This window comes from Lonchura striata, chromosome 25 (genome assembly GCF_050655825.1).
Source record: "Lonchura striata isolate lonStrDom1 chromosome 25, ASM5065582v1, whole genome shotgun sequence".
In the NCBI taxonomy this organism is placed as follows: Eukaryota; Metazoa; Chordata; class Aves; order Passeriformes; family Estrildidae; genus Lonchura; species Lonchura striata.
Window position 1 is genome coordinate 3,396,100 of NC_140727.1, and position 27,618 is coordinate 3,423,717.

A 27,618-nucleotide genomic window follows, 5' to 3' on the forward strand; every position below is an offset into this window, starting at 1 on the left:
GAGGGGGCGGGGGCCGGCCCGGGCGGGGCCCGCCGGGTTTTTCTCGGCCGCCGCCGCCCCCCCCAAAAAGTGTCCCGGGCCGGCGACGGCGACGGCAGCGCCATGGGCAGAGGGGTGAGTAGGGGCGGCCCGGGGCGCCCACGCGGGGCACGGAGCCACGCGGGGCGCGGAGCCACGCGGGGCACCCCAGAAATAAAATAAATGAATAAATAACCCCCCCCACCCCGCTTTCCCCCGAACCCCCGCACCGTGACCACTCACCCCCCCGCACCAGCCGGGCACCCCCACGCGCGGAGCTCGCCCCACGCGGGGCACCCCAAACCCACCCTGGGCTCCCCAAGCGCACTCGCAGCGCCCCAAAACCACGCGGGAACCCCCCCCAGATTGCCCCCCCCACACACACATCGGAAAGCCCCCACGGGACCCCTCCCCACGCGTGACGCCCCCCGCGACGCCCAGAGCACTCTGCGGACACCCCGCAACTCAACCGGGCACCCCCCACGCGGGACCCCCCCGTCCAAAATCACAGAGCCGACCCTCCCCACGCGAGACAGCCCCCCCGCGACTTCCACCCGCGCAGGTGGCACCGCCCCACGCGGGACCCCCGCCCCAAATTCCACCCCGGACCCCCGCGCTGTGCCCGCCAAAACCCCCCGCGGGCCGCGGAACACGCGTGGGGCTCAGGGGGTTCTGTTTCGGGGTTGGGGGGTCCCAAAGTGGCTGGGAGTCGGCAGAGCCCCCCCGTGTCCCCTCCCCGCGTGGCGCGGTGCCCGCGGCTGCCCCGAGCCCCGCTGCCGGTGCCGTGGCAACGCCCGCGGGGGGGCCCCGAGCGCCGCTGGCCCCACGCCCGACCCCCCCCCAAACCCGGGCACCCACCCAAAAAACCGGGGGGACCCCCCCGCGGGGGGGGTTCTCCTCCCCCTCCCCCCCAAACCCCCCCGCGGTGTCCCCAAATTGGGGGAGGGGCGGGGGGGACACGCGCGCGACACCCGACACCCCCCCCCGCCCCTCCCCCAAATTCCGGGGGGGTCCCTCAGGTGGGTCCCCCCCCCCAGTGCCACAGTTGGGGTGCCCCGAATTGGGGGGGTGGGGGCGCCACCCTGTGCCCCCCCCGTGGGTTTGGGGGTGCCCCCCTGTGTCCTCCCCCGTCGGTTTTTTGGGTGGGGTGCCCCCCTGTGCCCCCCCCCCGTGGGTTTTGGGTTTGGGGGTGCCCCCCTCGTGTCCCCCCGTGGGTTTTGGGGTGCCCCCCTCGTGTCCCCCCGTGGGTTTTGGGGTGCCCCCCTGTGTCCTCCCCCGTCGGTTTTTTGGGTGGGGTGCCCCCCTGTGCCCCCCCCCCGTGGGTTTTGGGTTTGGGGGTGCCCCCCTCGTGTCCCCCCCGTGAGTTTTTTGGGTTTGGGGGTGTCCCCCCGTGGGTTTTGGGTTTGGGGGTGCCCCCCTGTGTCCCCCCGGTGGGTTTTTGGGTTTGGGGGTGCCCCCCTGTGTCCCCCCGGTGGGTTTTTGGGTTTGGGGGTGTCCCCCTGTGTCCCCCCGGTGGGTTTTTGGGTTTGGGGGTGTCCCCCTGTGTCCCCCCGGTGGGTTTTTGGGTTTGGGGGTGCCCCCCCGTGGGTTTTTGGGTTTGGGGGTGCCCCCCTGCGCCCCCCCCGTAACCCGAGCCCCCCCGCCCCCCCTCCCGGTGTTGGTTTTGGCTCCCGGAGCTTTTCCATGACACCGGCCCCGCCCCCCCCGCGGGGAGCCCCGGGGACAGAGGGACAGAGGGACAGAGGGACAGGGGGACAGAGGGACAGGGGGACAGGGACAGAGGGACAGGGGGACAGGGGGACAGGGGGACAGGGACAGAGGGACAGGGGGACAGGGGGACAGGGGGACAGGGACAGAGGGACAGGGGGACAGCGGGACAGGGGGACAGGGGGACAGAGGGACAGGGGGACAGGGACAGAGGGACAGGGGGACAGAGGGACAGAGGGACAGGGGGACAGAGGGACAGAGGGACAGGGGGACAGGGGGACAGGGGGACAGGGACAGAGGGACAGGGGGACAGGGGGACAGGGGGACAGGGACAGAGGGACAGGGGGACAGGGGGACAGGGGGACAGGGGGACAGAGGGACAGGGGGACAGGGACAGAGGGACAGGGGGACAGAGGGACAGAGGGACAGGGGGACAGAGGGACAGAGGGACAGAGGGACAGAGGGACAGGGGGACAGAGGGACAGAGGGACAGGGACAGAGGGACAGGGGGACAGGGACAGAGGGACAGGGGGACAGAGGGACAGAGGGACAGAGGGACAGGGGGACAGAGGGACAGAGGGACAGGGACAGGGGGACAGGGGGGACAGAGGGACAGAGGGACAGGGACAGGGGGACAGGGGGGACAGAGGGACAGAGGGACAGAGGGACAGGGGGACAGGGACAGGGACAGGGGGACAGGGGGGACAGGGACAGGGGGACAGGGACAGGGGGACAGGGGGACAGGGGGACAGAGGGACAGAGGGACAGAGGGGGACAGGGGGACAGGGGGACAGTGCCACCCCCCACCCCCCCCGAGGAGTGGGAGGGGCCTGACCACCCCCCACCCAGAGCGTCACGGGGGGTTTTCCTCTGCCCGGCTGGTGGGACCACCCCCCCCAAAAATGGGTGTGGGGACACCCCTGCGGTGACAGGGACACCCCCGCAGTGAGGGTGACACCCCTGCAGTGAGGGTGACACCCCTGTGGTGAGGGTGACACCCCTGTGGTGACAGGGACACCCCCACGGTGAGGGTGACACCCCTGTGGTGACAGTGATACCCCCATGGTGAGGGTGACACCCCCACGGTGACGGTGACATGCCGTCGGTGATGACAACACCCCCCTGGTGACGGTGACACCCCCGTGGCCTCACTGACCACCCCGTGGTCACGGTGCCACCGTGGTGACCACAGTGACCTCTCAGTGACCACAGTGACCCCTTGGTGACCACAGTGACCCCTCAATGACCACAGTGACCCCTTGGTGACCACAATGACCCCTCAATGACCACAGTGACCCCTCAATGGCCACAGTGACCCTCAATGACCACTGTGACCCCTCGGTGACCACAATGACCCTCAATGGCCACAGTGACCCCTGGGTGACCACAGTGACCCCTCAATGACCACAGTGATCCCTCACTGACCACAGTGACCCCTTGGTGACCACAATGACCCTCAATGGCCACAGTGACCCCTGGGTGACCACAGTGACCCCTCAATGACCTCAGTGACCCCTCAATGGCCACAGTGACCCCTTGGTGACCACAATGACCCCTCAATGACCACAATGACCCCTCAATGGCCACAGTGACCCTCACTGACCACAGTGACCCCTCACTGACCACAACCCCCCCCAGTGACCCCGCTGACCCCCCCGCGCCGCGCCCCCACCCCCGCCGTGCCCCCCCGGTGCCCGCCCGGTGCCCGGTGCCCGCCGCCCCCCCCCGCGCCCGACGATGCCGGTGGCCACGGTGACGCCGGTGCTGGCCGTGACCTCCGCGCCCACGGTAATGGCCCGGGGGGGGCGGGGGTGGCACCGGGCCGGGGGGTCCCCGTGCCCACGCGGGGGTCCCCGTGCCCACGCGGGGGTCCCCGCAGGCCGGCCGCGAGTACTCGCCCGCGGCCACCACGTCCGAGAACGGCGGCGGGAAGAGGAAGCAGAAGGAGAAGGAGCTGGACGAGCTCAAGAAGGAGGTGAACCTGGTGAGTGGGGACAGCGGGGACAGCGGGGACAGCGGGGACAGCGGGGAGGAACGGGGACAGTGGGGAGAGCGGGGAGAAACGGGGAGAAACGGGGAGAAATGGGGAGAAATGGGGAGAAACGGGGACACTGGGGACAGCGGGGACAGCGGGGAGGAACGGGGAGAAACGGGGAGAAACGGGGACACTGGGGACAGCGGGGACAGCGGGGAGAAACGGGGACAGCGGGGAGAGCGGGGAGGAACGGGGACAGCGGGGACAGCGGGGACACTGGGGACAGCGGGGACAGCGGGGAGAAACGGGGACAGTGGGGAGAGCGGGGACAGCGGGGAGGAACGGGGAGAAACGGGGAGAAACGGGGACACTGCTGACAGCGGGGACAGCGGGGAGAAACGGGGAGGAACAGGGAGAAACGGGGAGAAACGGGGAGAAACGGGGACACTGGGGACAGTGGGGACAGCGGGGAGGAACGGGGAGAAACGGGGAGAAATGGGGAGAAATGGGGAGAAACGGGGACACTGGGGACAGCGGGGACAGCGAGGACAGCGGGGAGGAACGGGGACAGATGGGGAGAAACAGGGAGAAACAGGGACAGACAGGGACAAATGGGGAGAAACGGGGAGAAACAGGGACAGACGGGGACACGGAGGGGACAGGGGGACACGGAGGGGACAGGGGGACAGAGGACAGAGAGGGGACAGCAAGGGGACAGTGAGGAGACATGGGGACAGAGGGACAGGGACAGAGAGGGGACATGGGACAGAGGGGACAGGGGACAGGAGGACACAGGGACAAGGGACATGAGGGACACTGAGACCATGGGGACATGGGGGACACCGGGGGCACAGGGGACAATGACAGGGACAGGGGACATGGGGAACGTGGGGGACACGGGGGACACGGGGGACAATGGGACAATGGGGACATGGGGGACACAGGGATGGTGGCCCTGTCATTGCATGCCTGGGGACACAGGTGACGTGGGTGATGTGTGGGACATGGGCGACACTGGGACCATGGGGACATGGGTGACATGGGACGCCAGGGACAGCTGGCTGTGCCATCCCATCCAGAGGGACGTGGGTGACATGGGGACATGCCACCCTGCTGGGGTGACTGGGGTGACGGGGACAGCTGTCCCATGTCACCCAGCTGAGGTGACACACGCGGGTGACGTGGGCCGTGTGGAACTCGGGGGACAGCTGGCGTGCCACCCCAGCCAGAGGGACAGGGGTGACATGGGGCCATGGGCACAGTGGCCACACCGCCCTGGCTGGGGTGACACGGGTGACAGGGGTGGCATTTGTCCCTCAGGATGACCACAAACTGTCCCTGGATGAGCTGGGCAGGAAGTACCAGGTGGACCTGTCCCGGGTGAGATGTCCCTTTGTCCCTGTGTCCCACTGTCCCTGTGTCCCATGTCCTGGTGTCCCCGTGTCCCCATGTCCCCATGTCCCCATGTCCCCATGTCCCCATGTCCCCGGTGTCCCAGTGTCACCGTTTCTCGGTGTCCCCATGTCCCGGTGTCCCTGTGTCCCCATATCCCCGTGTCACGGTGTCCCCGGTGTCCTCGTGTCCCAGTGTCACCGTGTCCCGTGTCACGGTGTCCCAGTGTCCTGGTGTCACAGTGTCCCCATATCCCCATGTCCCAGTGTCCCCATGTCCCCGGTATCCCCGGGGTCTTGGTGTCCCTGGTGTCCCCATGTCCCCATGTCCCTGTGTCACAGTGTCCCGGCGTCACCGTGTCCCCATGTCCCTGTGTCCCGGTGTCACCGTGTCCCGTGTCCCCATGTCCCGGTGTTGCAGTGTCCCTATGTCCCGGTGTCCCTCTATCCCCGTGTCACGGTGTCTCCATGTCCCCATGTCCCCATGTCCCTGTGTCCCGGTGTCCCGTGTCCCCATGTCCCGGTGTCACCGTGTCCCGTGTCCCCATGTCCCCGGTGTCGCAGTGTCCCCATGTCCCGGTGTCGCAGTGTCTCCATGTCCCGGTGTCACCGTGTCCGTGTCCCTGTGTCCCAGTGTCCCCTGTGTCCCCATGTCCCCGGTATCCCTGGGGTCCCAGTGTCCCCAGTGTTGTGTCCCATGTCCCCATGTCCCCGGTGTCACAGTGTCCCCGTGTCCCATGTCCCCATGTCCTGGTGTCCCCATGTCCCGGTGTCACCGTGTCACCGTATCCCATGTCCCCATGTCCCCGGTGTCCCATGTCCCCCCGTCCCGGTGTCACCGTGTCCGTGTCCCGGCAGGGCCTGACCAACGCTCGCGCCGCCGAGATCCTGGTGCAGGACGGTCCCAACGCGCTGACGCCGCCGCCCACGACGCCCGAGTGGGTGAAGTTCTGCCGGCAGCTCTTCGGCGGCTTCTCCATCCTGCTCTGGATCGGCGCCATCCTCTGCTTCCTGGCCTACGGCATCCAGGCCGCCATGGAGGACGAGCCCTCCAACGACAACGTGAGGGGACGCGGGGACACCGGGGGCACGGGGCACACGGGGGGGACGGGGGGTATGGGGACACGGGGGACACTGGGGACACTGGGGGCACGGGGGACACGGGGGACACTGGGGGGACCGGGGCCATGGGGACACTGGGGACACTGGGGACACTGGGGACATGGGGACACGGGGGACACGGGGGACACAGGGGGGACCGGGGGTATGGGGACACCGGGGACATTGGGGACACCGGGGGTATGGGGACACTGGGGACATGGGTGACATTGGGGACACTGGGGACACTGGGGACACCGGGGACACTGGGGACACGGGGGGGACCAGGGGTATGGGGACACGGGGGACACTGGGGACATTGGGGACACGGGGGACATGGGGAGGACCGGGGGTATGGGGACACTGGGGACACGGGGGACATGGGGACACGGGGGACATGGGGGACACTGGGGACACGGGTGACATGGGGACACGGGGGACATGGGGGGCACCAGGGGTGTCCCCTCCTTGTCACCCCACCCCGGGGGTCCCACGGTGCCCCCCGGGTGCTGAGGTGCCCCCCCCGGTGCCAGCTGTACCTGGGGGTGGTCCTGGCCGCCGTGGTCATCGTCACCGGCTGCTTCTCCTACTACCAAGAGGCCAAGAGCTCCAAGATCATGGACTCCTTCAAGAACATGGTGCCCCAGGTGGGCAGCGGGGGCACGGCCGGGGGGGTCCCGGGGGGGGTGGGCGCCCCCTGAGGTGCCCGGTGCCCCCCCAGCAAGCGCTGGTGATCCGCGAGGGCGAGAAGATCCAGATCAACGCCGAGAACGTCGTGGTCGGGGACCTGGTGGAGGTGAAGGGCGGGGACAGGGTGCCCGCGGACATGAGGATCATCTCCTCCCACGGCTGCAAGGTGGGCACGGGGGCACGGGGGGCACGGGGGGCACTGGGGGGGCATTGGGGACACTGGGGACACTGGGGACATTGGGGAGACTGGGTGGGGACAGGGTGCCCATGGACATGAGGATCGTCTCCTCCCACGGCTGCAGGGTGGGCACGGGGGCACGGGGGGCACTGGGGGCACTGGGGGGGCATTGGGGACATTGGGGACATTGGGGACACTGGGCGGGGACAGGGTGCCCGCAGACATGAGGATCATCTCCTCCCACGGCTGCAAGGTGGGCACGGGGGCACGGGGGGCACTGGGGGCACTGGGGGGGCATTGGGGACATTGGGGACATTGGGGGGGCATTGGGGACATTGGGGGGGCATTGGGGACATTGGGGACATTGGGGACACTGGGTGGGGACAGGGTGCCCGCGGACATGAGGATCGTCTCCTCCCACGGCTGCAAGGTGGGCACGGGGGCACGGGGGGCACGGGGGGGGCATTGGGGACATTGGAGACATTGGGGGGGCATTGGGGACATTGGGGACACTGGGGACACTGGGCGGGGACAGGGTGCCCGCGGACATGAGGATCATCTCCTCCCACGGCTGCAAGGTGGGCACGGGGGCACTGGGGGCACTGGGGGGGCATTGGGGACATTGGGGACATTGGGGGGGCATTGGGGACATTGGGGACACTGGGGACACTGGGCGGGGACAGGGTGCCCGCGGACATGAGGATCGTCTCCTCCCACGGCTGCAGGGTGGGCAGGGGGCACATCCAAACCCACCCAGCCCCCCCAGTATCCCCCACACCCCCAAACCCCCAATTCCCCTTACCCCAGTCCCCCCAAATCCCCCCCATAACCCAAATCCCCCACAACCCCAAAGCCCCTAAACTCCCCAACCCCCTGTACCTCAAACCCCCAAACCCCAATTCCAAACCCCAAACCCCAAACCCCAATTCCCAAAGACCCAAACCCCAATTCCCGTCCCCCAAACCCCAAATTCCCCCCACAACCCCAAACCCCCAAACCCCCAGCCCATCCCCCAAACCCCAATTCCCAAACCCCCAAACCCCAAACCCCAATTCCCAAAGACCCAAACCCCAATTCCCGAACCCCAAACCCCCCCAAACCCCAAACCCCAAACCTGAAACCCCAAACCTCAATTCCCGAACTCCAAACCCCAATTCCCAAATCCCAAAGCCCCCAAACCCCAATTCCCGAACCCCCAAACCTCAAACCCCAATTCCCAAAGACCCAAACCCCAATTCCCGAACCTCAAACCCCAATTCCCGAACCCCAAACCCCAATTCCCGAGCCCCGAACCCGCAGGTGGACAACTCCTCTCTGACGGGTGAGTCGGAGCCGCAGACGCGCTCGCCGGAGTTCACGCACGAGAACCCGCTGGAGACGCGCAACATCTGCTTCTTCTCCACCAACTGCGTCGAGGGTGGGCCCCTGTCACCCGTGTCACCCGTGCCACCCCTGTCACCTGTCACCCATGTCACCCGTGTGACCCGTCACCCGTGTCACCCGTGTCACCCCTGTCACCTGTCACCCGTGTCATCCCTGTCACCTGTCACCTGTGTCACCTGGGTCACCTGTCACCCATGTCACCCGTGTCACCTGTCACCCGTGTCACCCCTGTCACCTGTCACCCGTGTCACCCGTGTGACCCGTCACCCGTGTCACCCGTGTCACCCCTGTCACCTGTCACCCGTGTCACCCCTGTCACCTGTGTCACCTGGGTCACCTGTCACCTGTCACCCATGTCACCCGTGTCACCTGTCACCTTTGTCCTACCTTCATCCTACCTTCGTGTCACCTGCGTGTCACCTGAGTGTCACCTTCATCCCACATTTGTGTCACCTCCATGTCACCTTCATCCCACCTCCGTGTCACCTTTGTGTCACCTTCATCCCATCTTTGTGTCACCTTCATCCCACCCCTATCCCACCTCCATGTCACCTCCATGTCACCTTCACCCCACCTTCATCCCACCTCCCTGTCACCTTCATCCTGCCTCCGTGTCACCTCCCTGTCACGTTCATCCCACCTTCATCCCACCTTCATCCCACCCCCATGTCACCTTCATCCCACCTTCGTGTCATTTCTGTGTCACCTTCATCCCAGTTTTGTGTCACCTTTGTCCCACCTTCATGTCACCTCCGTGTCACCTTCATCCCACCTCCCTGTCACCTTCATCTCACCTCCATGTCACCTCTATGTCACCCTCATCCCACCTTCATCCCACCTTCGTGTCACTTCTGTGTCACCTTCATCCCAGTTTTGTGTCACCTTCATCCCACCTTCCTGTCACCTTCATCCCAGCCCCGTGTCACCCCCGTGCCACCTCCGTGCCCGCAGGGACGGCGCGGGGCATCGTCATCTCCACGGGCGACCGCACGGTGATGGGCCGCATCGCCTCGCTGGCCTCGGGGCTGGAGGTGGGCCGGACGCCCATCGCCATGGAGATCGAGCACTTCATCCGCCTCATCACCGGCGTCGCCGTCTTCCTCGGCCTCTCCTTCTTCATCCTCTCCCTCATCCTCGGCTACACCTGGCTCGAGGCCGTCATCTTCCTCATCGGCATCATCGTGGCCAACGTGCCCGAGGGGCTGCTGGCCACCGTCACCGTGAGTGGCTGGGGGCAAACTGGGAGGGACTGGGAGGGACTGGGGCAGAGATATTGGGGATTGGGATGCACTGGGAGGGACTGGGAGCGACTGGGGCAGAGATATTGGGGATTGGGATGGACTGGGAGGGACTGGGAGCGACTGGGGCAGAGATATTGGGGATTGGGATGGACTGGGAGGGACTGGGAGCGACTGGGGCAGAGATATTGGGGATTGGGATGGACTGGGAGGGACTGGGAGGGACTGGGAGCAAACTGGGATGGACTGGGATGGATTGGGAGCAAACTGGGAGGGACTGGGAGGGACTGGGGCAGAGATACTGGGGATTGGGATGGACTGGGAGGGACTGGGAGCAAACTGGGAGGGACTGGGAGGGACTGGGGCAGAGATATTGGGGATTGGGATGGACTGGGAGGGACTGGGAGCAAACTGGGATGGACTGGGATGGACTGGGAGCAAACTGGGAGGGACTGGGGCAGAGATATTGGGAATTGGGATGGACTGGGAGGGACTGGGAGCAAACTGGGAGGGACTGGGACAGAGATATGGGGGTGTAAAGGGGCACTGGGAGTGACTGGGATGGACTGGGAGCACTGGGAGGGCTCCACCATCATCTTCCTCATTGGCATCATCATGGCCAACATGCCCAAAGGGCTGCTGGCCACCATCACGGTGAGGGGCTGGGAGCAAACTGGGAGCACTGGGGGCACTGGGAGCACTGCGGGCACTGGGAGCACTGGGAGGACACTGGGAGCACTGGGAGGGCACTGGGAGAACTGGAGTTGGAGCTTCCATCATCCTCTTCCTCATGGGCATCACCGTGGCCAACGTGCCCGAGGGGCTGCTGGCCACCGCCACGCTGGGAAGGGGCACTGGAGGGGGGATGTGGGGCACTGGGATCATTCTGGGGAGCTGGGGAGGGTCTCCAGAGCCCATGGGGGGGGTCCCACCCCCGTGACACCCCGGGGTGCCCCCCAGGTGTGCCTGACGCTGACGGCCAAGCGCATGGCCAGGAAGAACTGCCTGGTGAAGAACCTGGAGGCCGTGGAGACGCTGGGCTCCACCTCCACCATCTGCTCCGACAAGACCGGGACCCTCACCCAGAACCGCATGACCGTGGCCCACATGTGGTTCGACAACCAGATCCACGAGGCCGACACCACCGAGGACCAGTCGGGTGTGTGGGGGGCACCCCAAAACCCACAGCGCCCCCAGCACCCCGATCCCCTGGCACCCCAATGCCCAGGGACCTCGGGACCCAAACCCCAATCCCCTGGAACACTGATCCCCCAGCACCCCAATCCCCCAGCACCCCAATCCCCTGGCACCCCAATGCCCTGGGACCTCGGGACCCAATGCCCTGGCACCTCAATCCCTTGGAACCCCAATGCCCAGGGACCTCAGTACCCAGACTCCAATCCCCTGGAACACTGATCCCCCAAAACCCTGATCCCCTGGCACCCCAATCCTCTGGCACCCCAATCCCCTGGCACCCCAATCCCCTGGCACCCCAATGCCCTGGGACCTTGGGACCCAAACCCCAATCCCCTGGCACCCCAATCCCGTGGAACACAAATCCCCTGGCACCCAAATCCCCTGGGACCTCGGTACCCAAATCCCCTGGAACCCCAATCCCCCAAAACTTGAATGCCCTGGCACCTTGGTACCCAAACCACCTGACACCTCAATCCCTTGGCACCCCAATGCCCTGGGACCTCGGTACCCAAACCCCAATCCTCTGGAACACTGATCCCCCAAAATCCTGATCCCCTGGCACCCCAATGCCCTGGGACCTCGGCACCCAAACCCCTTGGCACCCCAATGCCCTGGAACGCTGATCCCCAAAAAGCCGGATCCCCTGGCACCCCCATCCCCTAAAACCCCAAATCCCTGGAACCTCAATTCCGCAGAACCTCGATCCCCCAAAACCCTGATGCCCTGGCACCTTGGTACCCAAATCCCCTGGCACCATGATCCCCCAAAACCCCGATCCCCTGGCACCCCAATCCCCTGGAACCAGGCTGGTCAGTGGGTGGCACCAGTGGTGGCACTGGTGACACTGGGCTGGTCAGTGGGTGACACCAGGCTGGTCAGTGGGTGGCACCAGTGGTGGCACTGGTGACAGCAGCCTGGTCAGTGGGTGACACCAGTGGTGGCACTGGTGACACTGGGGTGGTCAGTGGGTGACACTGGTGACACCAGCCGTGCCCTCACAGTGCCCCGTGTCCCCAGGTGCCACCTTTGACAAGCGCTCGCCCACTTGGGCGGCTCTGGGGACACCAGTGGGTGGCACTGGTGACACTGGGCTGGTCAGTGGGTGGCACCACGCTGGTCAATGGGTGGCACTGGTGACACCAGGCTGGTCAGTGGGTGACACTGGTGACACCGGCCGTGCCCTCACGGTGCCCCGTGTCCCCAGGTGCCACCTTCGACAAGCGCTCGCCCACCTGGGCAGCCCTGGGGACACCAATGGGTGGCACTGGTGACACCGCGCTGGTCAGTGGGTGACACTGGTGACACCAGGCTGGTCAGTGGGTGGCACCAGTGGTGGCACTGATGACACTGGGCTGGTCAGTGGGTGGAACTGGTGACACCAGCCTGGTCAGTGGGTGACACTGGTGACACCAGCCGTGCCCTGACGGTGCCCCGTGTCCCCAGGTGCCACCTTCGACAAGCGCTCGCCCACCTGGGCAGCCCTGGGGACACCAATGGGTGGCACTGGTGACACTGGGCTGGTCAGTGGGTGACACCGCGCGGGTCAGTGGGTGACACTGGTGACACCAGCTGTGCCCTGACGGTGCCCCGTGTCCCCAGGTGCCACCTTCGACAAGCGCTCGCCCACCTGGGCAGCCCTGGCGCGCATCGCCGGGCTCTGCAACCGCGCCGTCTTCAAGCCGGGCCAGGAGAACGTCTCCATCTCCAAGGTCGGGGGTCCGGGGGCGGCGGGGGCGGGCGCGGCGGCACCCCGGGGTGCAGCGGCACCCAGGGGCGCGGTGCCAGCGCTGTGCCCCCGCAGCGGGACACGGCGGGCGACGCGTCCGAGTCGGCGCTGCTGAAGTGCATCGAGCTGTCGTGCGGCCCCGTGCGCCGGATGCGCGAGCGCAACCCCAAAGTCACCGAGATCCCCTTCAACTCCACCAACAAGTACCAGGTGCTGCCCGGGCGCTGCCGCGGCGCTGGGGGCACTGGGAGGGGGAGCTAGGGGGACTGGGGGCACTGGGATGGGCACTGGGGGCACTGGGATGGGCACTGGGAGCACTGGGATTGGGAACTGGGGGCACTGGGGGCACTGGGATGGACACTGGGGGCACTGGGGGCACTGGGAGGGGGAGCTGGGGGCACTGGGATGGGGCACTGGGATGGGGAACTGGGGGCACTGGGGGCGCTGGGATGGGGCACTGGGGGCACTGGGATGGGCACTGGGGGCACTGGGGGCACTGGGGGCACTGGGGGCACTGGGATGGGCACTGGGAGCACTGGGATGGGCACTGGGAGCACTGGGATTGGCACTGGGGGCACTGGGAGGGGGAGCTGGGGGCACTGGGGGCAACGGGATGGGGAACTGGGGGCACTGGGATGGGCACTGGGAGCACTGGGATTGGGAACTGGGGGCACTGGGGGCACTGGGATGGGCACTGGGGGCACTGGGGGCACTGGGGGCACTGGGATGGGCACTGGGGGCACTGGGAGCACTGGGATGGGCACTGGGGGCACTGGGATTGGGAACTGGGGGCACTGGGATGGGGCACTGTGGCACTGGGGACACTGGGACGGAGAACTGGGGGCACTGGGATGGGGAACTGGGGGCACTGGGGGCACTGGGATGGGGAACTGGGCACTGGGATTGGGAACTGGGGGCACTGGGATGGGGCACTGGGGGCACTGGGGGCACTGGGACAGAGAACTGGGGGCACTGGGATGGGCACTGGGGGCACTGGGGGCACTGGGGGCACTGGGATGGGCACTGGGAGCACTGGGATTGGGAACTGGGGGCACTGGGGGCACTGGGGGCACTGGGGGCACTGGGATGGGCACTGGGAGCACTGGGATTGGGAACTGGGGGCACTGGGGGCACTGGGGGCACTGAGGGCACTGGGAGGGGGAGCTGGGGGCACTGGGGGCACAGGGATGGGGCACTGGGGGCGCTGGGATGGGGAACTGGGGGCACTGGGATGGGGAACTGGGGGCACTGGGGGCGCTGGGATGGGGCACTGGGGGCACTGGGGGCGCTGGGGGCACTGGGGGCACTGGGATGGGGCACTGGGGGCACTGGGGGCGCTGGGATGGGGCACTGGGGGCGCTGGGATGGGGAACTGGGGGCACTGGGATGGGGAACTGGGGGCACTGGGGGCGCTGGGATGGGGCACTGGGGGCGCTGGGATGGGGCACTGGGGGCACTGGGATGGGGAGCTGGGGGCGCTGGGATGGGGAACTGGGGGCACTGGGGGCGCTGGGATGGGGAACTGGGGGCACTGGGGGCGCTGGGGGCACTGGGGGCACTGGGATGGGGCACTGGGGGCACTGGGGGCGCTGGGATGGGGCACTGGGGGCGCTGGGATGGGGAACTGGGGGCACTGGGATGGGGAACTGGGGGCACTGGGGGCACAGGGATGGGGCACTGTGGCACTGGGGGCACTGGGACGGAGAACTGGGGGCACTGGGATGGGGAACTGGGGGCACTGGGATGGGGAACTGGGGGCACTGGGGGCACTGGGATGGGGCACTGGGGGCACTGGGATGGGCACTGGGAGCACTGGGATTGGGAACTGGGGGCACTGGGGGCACTGGGATGGGGCACTTGGGGGCACTGGGGGCACTGGGATGGGACACTGGGGGCACTGGGGGCAACGGGATGGGGAACTGGGGGCACTGGGATGGGCACTGGGGGTACTGGGGGTACTGGGATGGGCACTGGGGGCACTGGGGGCACTGGGATGGGCACTGGGGGCACTGGGATGGGCACTGGGGGCACTGGGGGTACTGGGATGGGCACTGGGATTGGGAACTGGCTCTGGGTGGCCCTGGGGTGGCACTGGTGACCCTGGGGTAGCACTGGGTTGGCTCTGGGTGACCCCGGGGTGACCCTGAGATGGTACTGGGTGACCCTGGGGTGGCACCGGTGACCCTGGGTTGGCTCTGGGTGACCCTGGGGTGACCCCGGTGACCCCGGGGTGACCCCGCCGGGTGACCCCTGTGCCCTGCCCATGCCCGTGTCCAGCTGTCCATCCACGAGCGCGAGGAGGACCCCCAGGGTTACCTGCTGGTGATGAAGGGCGCGCCCGAGCGCATCCTGGACCGCTGCTCCCGCATCCTCCTGCAGGGCCAGGAGCAGCCCCTGGACCAGGAGATGCGCGAGGCCTTCCAGAACGCCTACCTGGAGCTGGGGGGGCTCGGCGAGAGGGTCCTGGGTACGCCCGGGGGGGCCTGGGGGGAGTTTTGGGGTCCTAGAGGGGTCCTGAGGGGGATTTGGGGGTCTCCAAGGGGGTCCTGAGGGGGATTTGGGGGTCTCAGAAGAGATCTGGGGAAGAAAAGTCTGGGTAAGAACATGGAGGAACCTTCCAGAATCCCCACCTGGAGCTGGGGGGGCTCGGGGCTCGGGTCCTGGGTACATCTGGGGGGTCCTGGGAGATTTGGGGGGTCCTAGAGGGGTCCCAGGGGGTCCTGGGGGGATTTGGGGGGTCCTAGAGGGGTCCCAGGGGGGGCCTGGGGGGATTTGGGGGTTCCCGGGAGAGCAGCACCTGGATGAACATGGAGGAGGAACCTTCCACAACATCTACCTGGAGCTGGGGGGGCTTGGGGAGAGGGTCCTGGGTACACCTGGGGGGGCCTGGAGAATTTTTGGGGCCTCAAGGGGGTCCTGAGGAGGTTCTGAGGGGTCCTGGGTACACCCGGGGGGTCCTGGTGGTCCCCGGGGTGCTGCACCCCCAACCTCTCAGTGTCCCCAGGGTTCTGTCACCTTACAGAAGTTCCTGGGGGTGTTTTTGGTGTTCCTCATGGGTTCCTCGGGGTGGTTTTGGTGGTTTTGGGGTCTCAGCATCCCCTCGGTGTCCCCAGGGTTCTGTCACCTTACAGAAGTTCTTGGGGGTGTTTTTGGTGTTCCTCATGGGTTCCTCGGGGTGTTTTTGGTGTTTTTGGGGTCTCACCATCCCCTCGGTGTCCCCAGGGTTCTGCCACCTGTACCTGCCCCCGGACAAGTTCCCGGTGGTGTTTTGGGGGTCTCTCATGGGTTCCTGGGGGTGTTTCTGGTGTTTTTGGGGTCTCTCATGGGTTTCCGGGGGTGTTTTTGGGGTTCCTCATGGGTTCCTTGGGGTGTTTTTGGTGTTTTTGGTGTCTCACCATCCCCTCGGTGTCCCCAGGGTTCTGCCACCTGTACCTGCCCCCGGACAAGTTCCCCCGCGGGTTCCGTTTCGACGCGGACGAGGTGAACTTCCCCACCAGTGACCTTTGCTTCGTGGGGCTCATGTCCATGATCGACCCCCCCCGCGCCGCCGTGCCCGACGCCGTCGGCAAGTGCCGGAGCGCCGGCATCAAGGTGGGACCCCAAAACCCACCGGGACCCCAAAACCCCCGCCTGGGACCCCAAAACCCACCGGGACCCCAAAACCCCCACTCAGGAACCCAAAATCCACCGGGACCCCAAAACCCCCACTCAGGAACCCAAAATCCCCACCTGAATCCCCAAGTCCCCACCTGGACACCAAAACCCCAACCCAGGACCCCAAAACCCGCCCAGGACACCAAAATCCCACCCAGGACACCAAAATCCCACCCAGCACCCCAAAACCTCACCTGGGATCCCAAAACTCCCACCTGGATCCCAGAATCCCCACCTGGATCCCAAAATCCCACCTGGGACCCAAAATCCCCACCTGGGACCCCAAAACTCCCTCTGAGCCCACCCAGAACCCCATTTCCCCTTGTCCCCCCCCCATTCTGGGGTGCCCCAGGTGTCCCCCCAGGTGTCCCCAGGTGTCCCCAGCTGCCCCCAGGTGTCTCCAAGTATCCCCAGGTGTGCCCCAGGTATCCCCAGGTGTGCCCAGGTGTGCCCCAGGTGTGCCCAGGTGTCTCCAAGTGTCCCCCAGGTGTGCCCCAGGTGTCCCCAGGTGTGCCCAGGTGTGCCCCAGGTATCCCCAGGTGTCCCCAGGTGTATGCCCAGGTGTGCCCAGGTGTCCCCAGGTGTCCCCAGGTGTGCCCAGGTGTGCCCAGGTGTCCCCAGGTGTGCCCAGGTGTGCCCAGGCCTGACGGTGCCCCCCAGGTGATCATGGTGACCGGGGACCACCCCATCACGGCCAAGGCCATTGCCAAGGGCGTGGGGATCATCTCCGAGGGCAACGAGACCGTGGAGGACATCGCGGCGCGCCTCAACATCCCCGTCAGCCAGGTGAACCCCAGGTGAGATTTGGGGAACCCCAGGTGAGCTCTAGGTCAGCCAGGTGAACACCAGGGGAGATTTGGGGTACCCCAGGTGAGATTTGGGGAACCCCAGGTGAGCTCTAGGTCAGCCAGGTGAACCCCAGAGGAACCCCAGGGGAACCGCAGGTGAGACAGGTGAACACCAGGTGAGCTCCAGGTGAGCCCCAGAGGAACCCCAGGGGAACCGCAGGGGAACCTCAGGTGAGCTCCAGGTGAGCCCCAGGTGAGCCAGGGAAACCCCAAGTGAGCCAGGTAGGGGAAGTTGAGGGGATTTGGGGGTCCCAGGGGGTTTTCCCAGGAATTTTGGGGTGCTGACCCCACCGTGACCCCCAGGGAGGCCAAGGTGTGTTTGGTTCACGGATCACACCTGAAGGACACGAGCTGGGGTGGGGATTTTGGGGTGATCCTGGGGGTGATCCCAGGGATTTTGGGATCCTGGGGGGGGTTTTCCTGGAAATTTTGGGGTGCCGATTTTGGGTTGCCGATTTTGGGGTGCCGATTTTGGGGTGCTGATTCTGGGGTGCCGATTTTGGGTTGCCGATTCTGGGGTGCCGATTTTGGGGTGCCGATTTTGGGTTGCCGATTTTGGGGTGCCGATTTTGGGGTGCCATTTTTGGGTTGCCGATTTTGGGTTGCCGATTTTGGGTTGCCGATTTTGGGGTGCCATTTTTGGGTTGCCGATTTTGGGTTGCCGATTTTGGGGTGCCATTTTTGGGGTGCTGATTCTGGGGTGCCGATTCTGGGGTGCCGATTTTGGGGTGCCGATTTTGGGGTGCTGATTCTGGGGTGCCGATTTTGGGGTGCCATTTTTGGGGTGCCGATTTTGGGGTGCCATTTTTGGGGTGCTGATTCTGGGGTGCCGATTCTGGGGTGCCGATTTTGGGGTGCTGATTTTGGGGCGCTGACCCCCAGGGAGGCCAAGGCGTGCGTGGTGCACGGCTCGGACCTGAAGGACATGAGCTCGGAGCAGCTGGACGAGATCCTGCGCAACCACACCGAGATCGTCTTCGCCCGCACGTCCCCCCAGCAGAAGCTGATCATCGTCGAGGGCTGCCAGAGACAGGTGACACCACGCTGGCACCCGTGTCACCGTGTCACTGTGTCACCGTGTCACCGTGTCACCCGTGTCACCCGTCCCCTTATCCCCTCATCCCAGTGTCCCCAAAGCCCTCAATACCTCCAATGTCCTCAATATCCCCAAAGCCACCAATGTGTCCAATATCCCCAATGTCCCCAGTGTCCCCAAAGCCACCAATGTCCCCAGTCACCCAATGTCCCCAGTATCCCGTTCCCCATATTCCCAGTGTCCCCAATGTTCCCAAGTGTCCCAAATGTTCCCAATACCTCCAAAGTCCCCAGTGTCCCCAAAGCCACCAATCTTCCCAATATCCTCAATGTCCTCAGCGTCCCCAGTGTCCCCAGTGTCCCCAAAGCCACCAATGTCCCCAATCGCCCCATGTCCCCAGTATCCCGTGTTCCCCATATTCCCAGTGTCCCCAATGTTCCCAAAGCCACCAATGTCCCCAGTGCCACCAATGTCCCCAATATCCTGTGTTCCCCATATTCCCAGTGTCCCCAATGTCCCAAATGACCCCAATGTCCCCAATACTCCCAATGTCCCCAGCGTCCTCAAAGCCACCAATGTTCCCGGTATCCCAAATATCCTCAGTGTCCCCAGTGTCCCCAGTGCCCCAAATATCCTGTGTTCCCCATATTCCCAATGTCCCCAGTGTCCCCAGTGTCCCCATTGTCCCCAGTGTCCCCAAAGCCCCCAGAGCCCCAGTGTCCCCAGTGTCCCCAGTGTCCCCAGTGTCCCCAATGTCCCCAATGTCTCCAATGCCCCCAGTGTCCCCAGTGTCCCCAGTGTCCCCAAAGCACCCAGAGCCCCAGTGTCCCCAGTGTCCCCAGTGTCCCCAGTGTCCCCAGTGTCCCCAAAGCCCCCAAAGCCCCAGTGTCCCCAGTGTCCCCATGTCCCCCAATGTCCCCAATGTCTCCAATGCCCCCAGTGTCCCCAGTGTCCCCAAAGCCCCCAAAGCCCCAGTGTCCCCAGTGTCCCCAAAGCTCCCAAAGCCCCCAAAGCCCCCAGTGTCCCCAGTGTCCCCAATGTCCCCAAAGCCCCCAATGTCCCCAATGTCTCCAATGCCCCCAGTGTCCCCAGTGTCCCCAAAGCCCCCAAAGCCCCAGTGTCCCCAGTGTCCCCAATGTCCCCAACGTCCCCAGGGCGCCATCGTGGCGGTGACGGGTGACGGCGTCAACGACTCGCCGGCGCTGAAGAAGGCCGACATCGGGATCGCCATGGGCATCGCCGGCTCCGACGTGTCCAAGCAGGCGGCCGACATGATCCTGCTGGACGACAACTTCGCCTCCATCGTCACCGGCGTCGAGGAAGGTCGGGGACAGGCGCAGGGGCTTGGGGACATGGGGGACGTGGGGGGTGTTGGGGGGACTGGGGGCATTGGGAGGCATTAGGGACATCGGGGATATTGGGGACATCGGGGACACTTGGGGCATTGGGGGCACTGGGGACATGGGGACACTGGGGATATTTGGGATATTTGGAGCATTGGGGATGTTGGGGACATTGGGGACATTGGGGACATTGGGGACATTGGAGCACTGGGGACATTTGGGACATTGGGGACATTGTGGGTATTTTGGATTTTGGGGTACTGGGGACATAGGGGATGTTGGGGACTTCAAGGTCATTGGGGACATTGGGCACTTTGTGGATATTTGGGACATTGGGGATGTTTGGGACAACTTTGGGGACATTGGGGACATTGAGGATGTTTGGGACATTGGGGATGTTTGGGATTATTGGGGTATTGGGAATGTTGGGGACATTGCAGACATTGGGGTATTGGGGACACTGGGGACATTTGTGGGTGTTTGGGATGTTGGGGTTTTGGGGACATGGAGGACATTTGGGACATTGGAGGGATTGGGAACTGGGGACATTGGGGACATTTTTGGGTGTTTGGGTTATTGGGATACTGGGGACATTTGGGGGCATTGGGAGCCTGGGGACATTGGGGACACTGGGGACACTGGGGACATTTGGGGACACCCTGGGGACATTGGGGACACTGGGGACATGTCCCCTGGCAGGCCGCCTGATCTTCGACAACCTGAAGAAGTCGATCGCCTACACCCTGACCAGCAACATCCCCGAGATCACCCCGTTCCTGCTCTTCATCATCGCCAACATCCCGCTGCCGCTGGGCACCGTCACCATCCTCTGCATCGACCTGGGCACCGACATGGTGAGGGACCCAAAAACCCCAAAATCCATCCAGCAAATCCCAAATCCACCAAAATCCACCCCAAAATCCATCCCAAACCCAAATCCACCAAAATCCACCCCAAAATCCATCCCAAACCCAAATCTCGCTGCTGCTGGGTACCATCACCATCCTCTGCATTGACCTGGGCACTGACATGGTGATGGGCACCCCAAAAACCCCAAAATCCATCCCAAATCCAATCCAAATCCATCCCAAATCCAATCCAAATCCATCCCAAAAATCCCAAATCCATCCCAAATCCACCCAGGGACCCCAGATCCTCCTGGTGATCCCAAATCCACCCCAGAGACCTCAGATCCTCCTGGCCCTGGGCACTGCCACCATCCCAGGATGTGACACCGGGTGACGCCGGGTGACACCGGGTGACACCGGGTGACACCGGGTGACGCCGGGTGACACCGGGTGACACCGGGTGACGCCGGGTGACGCCGGGTGACACCGCTGTCCCCCCAGGTCCCCGCCATCTCCCTGGCCTACGAGGCGGCCGAGAGCGACATCATGAAACGGCAGCCGAGGAACCCGCGCAGCGACAAACTGGTCAACGAGCGGCTCATCAGCATGGCCTACGGCCAGATCGGTCAGTGGGCACTCGGGGTCACTCAGGGGTCACTCAGGGGTCACTCAGGGGTCACTCAGGGGTCACTCAGGGTCACTCATCAGCATGGCCTACGGCCAGATCGGTCAGTGGGCACTCGAGGTCACTCAGGGGTCACTCAGGGGTCACTCAGGGGTCATTCGGGGTCACTCATCAGCATGGCCTACGGCCAGATCGGTCAGTGGGCACTCGGGGTCACTCAGGGGTCACTCAGGAGTCACTCAGGGGTCACTCAGGGTCACTCATCAGCATGGCCTACAGCCAGATCGGTCAGTGGGCACTCGGGGTCACTCAGGGGTCACTCAGGGGTCACTCAGGGGTCACTCAGGGTCACTCAGGGTCACTCAGGGGTCACTCATGAGCATATCGGTCAGTCAGGGGTCCCAACATGATCCCGATCCCATGGCTCTGATCCCAATCCTGATCCCAATCCCAATCCCAATCTTGATCCCAATCCTGATCTCCTGTCTCTGATCCTGATCCCAATCCTGATCCCATGGTTCTGATCCCAATCCTGATCCTGATCCTGATCCTGATCCCAATCCCAATCCCGATCCCAATCCCATGGCTCTGATCCTGATCCTGATTCCAATCCCAATCTTGATCCCAATCCCAATCCCATGGCTCTGATCCCGATCCCGATCCCATGGCTCTGATCCCGATGCCGATCCCATGGATCTCATCCCAATCCCATGGCTCTGATCCCGATCCCAATCCCGATCCCATGGATCCGATCCCGATCCCATGGATCCGATCCCGATCCCATGGCTCTGATCCCGATCCCATGGATCCGATCCCGATCCCATGGATCTGATCCCGATCCCATGGCTCTGATCCCGATCCCATGGCTCTGATCCCGATCCCATGGATCCGATCCCGATCCCATGGATCCGATCCCGATCCCATGGATCCGATCCCGATCCCATGGCTCTGATCCCGATCCCGATCCCATGGCTCTGATCCCGATCCCATGGATCCGATCCCGATCCCATGGATCCGATCCCGATCCCATGGATCCGATCCCGATCCCATGGCTCTGATCCCGATCCCGATCCCATGGATCCGATCCCGATCCCATGGCTCTGATCCCGATGCCGACCCCGCAGGGATGATCCAGGCTCTGGGCGGGTTCTTCACCTACTTCGTGATCCTGGCGGAGAACGGCTTCCTGCCGGGAACGCTGCTGGGGATCCGCCTGGCCTGGGACGACCGCTCCAAGAACGACCTGGAGGACTCCTACGGACAGGAGTGGGTGAGGGACCTACACTGACCCTACACTGACCCTACACACCGGTTACACACAGGTTACACACAGGTTACACACCGGTTACACACCGGTTACACACCCATAACACCCCTGGGACAATCGCTCCAAGAACGACCTGGAGGACTCCTACGGACAGGAGTGGGTGAGGGACCCTAAAACCGACCCTACACTGACCCTACACACGGGTTACACACGGGTTACACACGGGTTACACACGGGTTACACACGGGTTACACACCCATAACACCCCTGGGACAATCGCTCCAAGAACGACCTGGAGGACTCCTACGGACAGGAGTGGGTGAGGGACCTACACTGACCCTACACACCAGTTACACACCAGTTACACACCAGTTACACACCAGTTACACACCAGTTACACGCCAGTTACCCACCAATTCCACAGCTGCTTCCATCCCATTTCCACACCCATTCCCACCCCGTTTCCACCTTTATTTCCGCCCCGTTTCCGCCCCGTTTCTCCCGGTTTCCCATTCAATCCCGTTTCCGTTTCCCCACTCGTTCGCTCCCACTTTCCTCCTGCTTTCCCCCGTTGTTCTCCCCCGATTTCCCGGTTTCTCACTCCAGCTTCCCCTCCGGATTCCCGAATTGTTCCCCCCTAGTTCCCACCCCGGTTTCCTGTTGTTCCCCCCCGGTTTCCTGGTTGTTCACTCCGGTTGCCCCCCGGTTTTCCCGGTTCCCACCGGTTTCCCTTTTCTCACTCCAGTTCCCTCCTGGTTTTCCCCATTGTTCCCCCCCAATTTCCCATTTCTCAACCCGGTTCCCAGTTTCTCACTCCAATTTCCCATTTCTCACCCCAATTTCCCATTTCTCACCCCAATTTCCGGTTTCCCACCCCAATTTCCCGTTTCCCACCCCAATTTCCCGTTTCCCTCCCCAATTTCCCATTTCTCACTCCAATTTCCCGTTCCCCTCCCCAATTTCCCGTTTCTCACCCCGGTTTCCCATTTCTCACCCCAATTTCCCACCCCAATTTCCCATTTCCCACCCCAATTTCCCGTTCCCCTCCCCAATTTCCCATTTCCCACCCCAATTTCCCATTCCCCTCCCCAATTTCCCGTTCCCCTCCCCAATTTCCCATTTCCCACCCCAATTTCCCATTTCTCACCCCAATTTCCCATTCCCCTCCCCAATTTCCCGTTTCCCACCCCAATTTCCCATTTCTCACCCCAATTTCCCATTCCCCTCCCCAATTTCCCGTTCCCCTCCCCAATTTCCCGTTTCCCACCCCAATTTCCCGTTCCTCTCCCCAATTTCCCGTTCCCCTCCCCAATTTCCCATTTCTCACCCCAATTTCCCATTTCCCACCCCAATTTCCCATTCCCCTCCCCAATTTCCCGTTCCCCTCCCCAATTTCCCGTTCCCCACCCCAATTTCCCATTTCCCACCCCAATTTCCCATTTCCCACCCCAATTTCCCGTTCCCCTCCCCAATTTCCCGTTTCTCACCCCGGTTTCCCATTCCCCTCCCCAATTTCCCGTTCCCCTCCCCAATTTCCTGTTTCCCACCCCAATTTCCCGTTCCCCTCCCCAATTTCCCGTTTCCCACCCCAATTTCCTGTTCCCCTCCCCAATTTCCCATTTCCCACTCCGGTTTCCTATTTCTCACCCCAATTTCCCGTTCCTCACCCCAATTTCCCGTTCCCCTCCCCAATTTCCCATTTCTCACCCCAATTTCCCGTTCCCCTCCCCAATTTCCCGTTCCTCACCCCAATTTCCCGTTTCCCTCCCCGGTTCCGTGCCCAGACCTACGAGCAGCGCAAGGTGGTGGAGTTCACGTGCCACACGGCGTTCTTCGCCAGCATCGTCGTGGTGCAGTGGGCGGATCTCATCATCTGCAAGACGCGCCGCAACTCCGTCTTCCAGCAGGGCATGAAGTGCGACACGGCACCCCAAAACCGCCCCAAAATCCCACCCCAAACCGCCCCAAAATCGCCCCAAAATCCCACCCAAAACCGCCCCAAAATCCCACCCCAAAATCCCACCCCAAACGGCCCCAAAACCGCCCCAAAATCCCACCCCAAACCGCCCCAAAACCGCCCCAAAATCCCACCCAAAACCGCCCCAAAATCACCCCAAAATCCCACCCAAAACTACCCCAAAATCCCACCCAAACCCGCCCCAAAATCACCCCAAAATCCCACCCAAAACCGCCCCAAAATCCCACCCAAAACCGCCCCAAAATCACCCCAAAATCCCACCCAAAACCGCCCCAAAATCACCCCAAAATCACCCCAAAATCCCACCCAAAACTACCCCAAAATCCCACCCAAACCCGCCCCAAAATCACCCCAAAATCCCACCCAAAACCGCCCCAAAATCCCACCCCAAACCGCCCCAAAATCACCCCAAAATCCCACCCAAAACCGCCCCAAAATCCCACCCAAAACCGCCCCAAAATCACCCCAAAATCCCACCCAAAACCGCCCCAAAATCACCCCAAAATCTCACCCCAGACGGCCCCAAAATCACCCCAAAATCCCACCCAAAACCATCCTAAAATCCCACCCAAAACCACCCAAAATCACCCCAAAACAACACCAAAACCCATCCAAAAATGTGCCACAACTCCATCTTCCAGCAGGGCCTGAAGTGCGACATGGCACCCCAAAACCACCCCAAAATCACCCCAAAATCCCACCCAAAATCGCCCCGAAATCACCCCAAAATCCCACCCCAAACCGCCCCAAAATCACCCCAAAATCCCACCCAAAACCACCCCAAAATCACCCCAAAAATACCCCCAAATCACCCCAACAATGTGCCACAACTCCATCTTCCAGCAGGACATGAAGTACGACGCAGCACCCCTAAAATGCCCTGAAATCACCCCAAAATCCCACCCCAAAAACACTCCCAAAATCCCACCCAAAAATACCCCAAAATCACCCCAAAAATGTGCCACAACTCCATCTTCCAGCAGGGCATGAAGTGTGACACAGCACCCCAAAACCACCCCAAAAATACCCCAAAATCACCCCAAAACCACCCCAAAATCCCACCCAAAAATGTGCCACAACTCCGTCTTCCAGCAGGGCATAAAGTTCGACAAAACACCCGCAAAACACCCCAAAACCACCCCAAAAATCACCCCAAAATCCTAAAACCTCTCCCACCCCAAAAAAAAACCCCAAAAAATCCCAAATCCCCAAAACCCAACAAACCCTCTCCAAACCCCCTTCCCCCTTCCAAACCCCAAAAAAATCCCCAAACCTCTCCAACCTCCCCCAGAAAACCCCAAGTCTCCCGAAACACCCTAAAAAACCCCAAAATTTCCCAATTTTTTAGGAACAAAATCCTGATTTTCGGGCTGCTGGAGGAGACGGCGCTGGCGGCGTTCCTGTCCTACTGCCCGGGCATGGGGGTGGCGCTGCGCATGTACCCCCTCAAGTGAGGGTCACCCCAAATCCCGGCCCCAAAAATCCCCCCGGGCCCCTCCAAATCCCCCCCAAAATCTTAAAACTGCTCCAAACCCCGAAAAAATCCCGATTTCCCCAAAAATCTCCCCATGCTCCTTCCAAATCACCCCCCAAAAATCTTAAAAATGCTCCAAACCCTAAAAAAATCCGAATTTCCCCAAAAATACCCCCATGCTCCTTCCAAATACCCCCAAAATCCTAGAATTACTCCAAACCCCGAAAAATTCCCAATTTCCCCCAAAATCTCCCCATGCTCCTTCCAAATCTCCCCAAACCTCTCCAAATACCCCAAAAAACCCCAAATACACCAAAAATATCTCCATGCCCCTTCCAAATCTCCCCAAAAATCCTAAAATTGCTCCAAACCCTGAAAAAATCCCGATTTCCCCAAAAATCTCCCCATGCTCCTTCCAAATCTCCCCAAAAATCCTAAAACTGCTCCAAAAACCCCAAATACACCAAAACCCCCCCATGCCCCCTCCAAATCTCCCCAAAAAATCCTAAAACTGTTCCAAACCCTAAAAAAAATCCAATTTCCCCCAAAATCCCCCCACGCTCCTTCCAAATCCCCCCAAAATCCCCAAACCTCTCCAAATACCCCCCAAAAAAATCCCAAATCCCCCCAAATTTCCCCAATTCCCCTCTAAAACCCCATCCAAAAACCCCCAAAACGGCTCCAAACCCGCCAAAAAAAAATTCCAAATCCCCTAAAAATCCCCAATTCCCCTCCAAAAAAAAATCCCCAAACCGCTCAAACTGCCCCAAAAATCCCCAATCCCCCCAAAAATCTCCAATTTTGGGGTTTTTGGGGCAGGGTGACCTGGTGGTTCTGCGCCTTCCCCTATTCCCTGCTGATCTTCGCCTACGACGAGGTGAGGAAACTGATCCTGAGGCGCTACCCCGGAGGTGAGCACCCCAAAAACGGGGGGGACACCCCAAAAACGGGGAGGGAAAACCCAAAAATGGGGGGGGGAACCCAAAAATGGGGGGGGAAAACCCAAAAATGGGGGGGAAGCCCAAAAAAGTGGAGAAAAACAAAAAAAAATGGGGGGGGGAAGCCAAAAAAAATGGGGAGAACGGCAAAAAAAATGGGGGGGAAACCCTAAAAAATTATGGAAGAAGCTGAAAAAATGGGGGGAACACCCCAAAAATGGGGAGAACCCGAAAAAATGGGAGAGAACCCCAGAAAATCGAAAATCCTGGGAGAAATTTCCAAAAAAAACTGGAATCCCAAAAAATGGGAACCCTAAAAGAATGGATTGGGGGATTTTGGGGTTTGGGGTTTTGGGGATTTGGGGTTTTTGGGATTTGGGATTTTGGGGTTTTGGGATTTTGGGATTTGGGGATTTGGGGATTTTGGGATTTGGGGATTTGGGGTTTGGAGATTTGGGGTTTTGGGGATTTGGAGATTTTGGGGGATTTCGGGTTTTGGGGTTTGGAGATTTGGGGTTTTGGGTTTTTGGGGATTTGGGGATTTTGGGATTTGGGGATTTTGGGGATTTTGGGATTTGGGGATTTTGGCAATTTGGGGTCTCCTTGACACCCCCTCCCCTTTTTTGCAGGATGGGTGGAGAAGGAAACCTATTACTGATCCTAATATCGATCCTATTATCGATCCTGTTATCGATCCTGTTATCGATCCCCTCCCCCCACTTTTAGGACCCCCGGAGCGCCCCCCCCGCACCCCAAAACTAACCCGGGGGGGGTCGGGCCCCCAGAATTTGGGGGGCACTCGGACCCCCCCCCGCAGAGCAATAAACCAGTTTAACCCCCCCGTGTACTGGGATGGACTGGGAGGGGAGGGGGTTGAGGGGAGACCCCCAAATTCCCCCATATCCCCCCAGATTTCCACAAGTTCCCACAAAATTCCACAAATTCCCACAAATTCCCACCAAAATCACCCGAATCCCCCCAAATTTCCTCAAATCCCCACAAATTT

At 62.5% G+C, this 27,618-nt stretch overlaps 1 protein-coding gene across 2 annotated transcripts; it reads left to right on the forward strand.

Moving 5' to 3' along the window:
- Positions 1-27,452, forward strand: LOC146765388 (sodium/potassium-transporting ATPase subunit alpha-2). Of its 2 annotated transcripts, none has more exons than XM_085560662.1 (23): positions 1-114; positions 3,605-3,709; positions 5,021-5,080; positions 5,950-6,153; positions 6,723-6,836; positions 6,911-7,045; positions 8,357-8,474; positions 9,392-9,660; positions 10,639-10,837; positions 12,475-12,584; positions 12,677-12,811; positions 14,879-15,068; positions 16,017-16,192; positions 16,916-17,052; positions 17,986-18,136; positions 19,294-19,462; positions 20,182-20,336; positions 20,832-20,955; positions 22,080-22,225; positions 24,007-24,137; positions 25,549-25,650; positions 26,494-26,585; positions 27,242-27,452. In XM_085560662.1, the coding sequence occupies exons 1-23, from the start codon at positions 103-105 to the stop codon at positions 27,268-27,270; spliced, it is 3,063 nt and encodes a 1,020-aa protein (XP_085416788.1). In that variant the 5' UTR covers positions 1-102; the 3' UTR covers positions 27,271-27,452. The 2 variants fall into 2 exon arrangements, with proteins under 2 accessions (XP_085416788.1, XP_085416789.1); XM_085560663.1 differs by lacking the exon at positions 1-114 and adding an exon at positions 3,448-3,513.
- The last annotated feature ends 166 nt before the right edge of the window (positions 27,453-27,618 follow it).

What these genes read in the sequence shown, in the direction of transcription:
- LOC146765388 (XM_085560663.1), top strand. Translation starts at nt 3,463, where the DNA reads ATGCCGGTGGCCACGGTGACGCCGGTGCTGGCCGTGACCTCCGCGCCC. An exon ending in ACCAGGTGGACCTGTCCCGG is followed by an intron (nt 5,081 to 5,949) that starts GTGAGATGTCCC and finishes GTGTCCCGGCAG; the next exon opens with GGCCTGACCAACGCTCGCGC. An exon ending in ACTCCACCAACAAGTACCAG is followed by an intron (nt 12,812 to 14,878) that starts GTGCTGCCCGGG and finishes GCCCGTGTCCAG; the next exon opens with CTGTCCATCCACGAGCGCGA.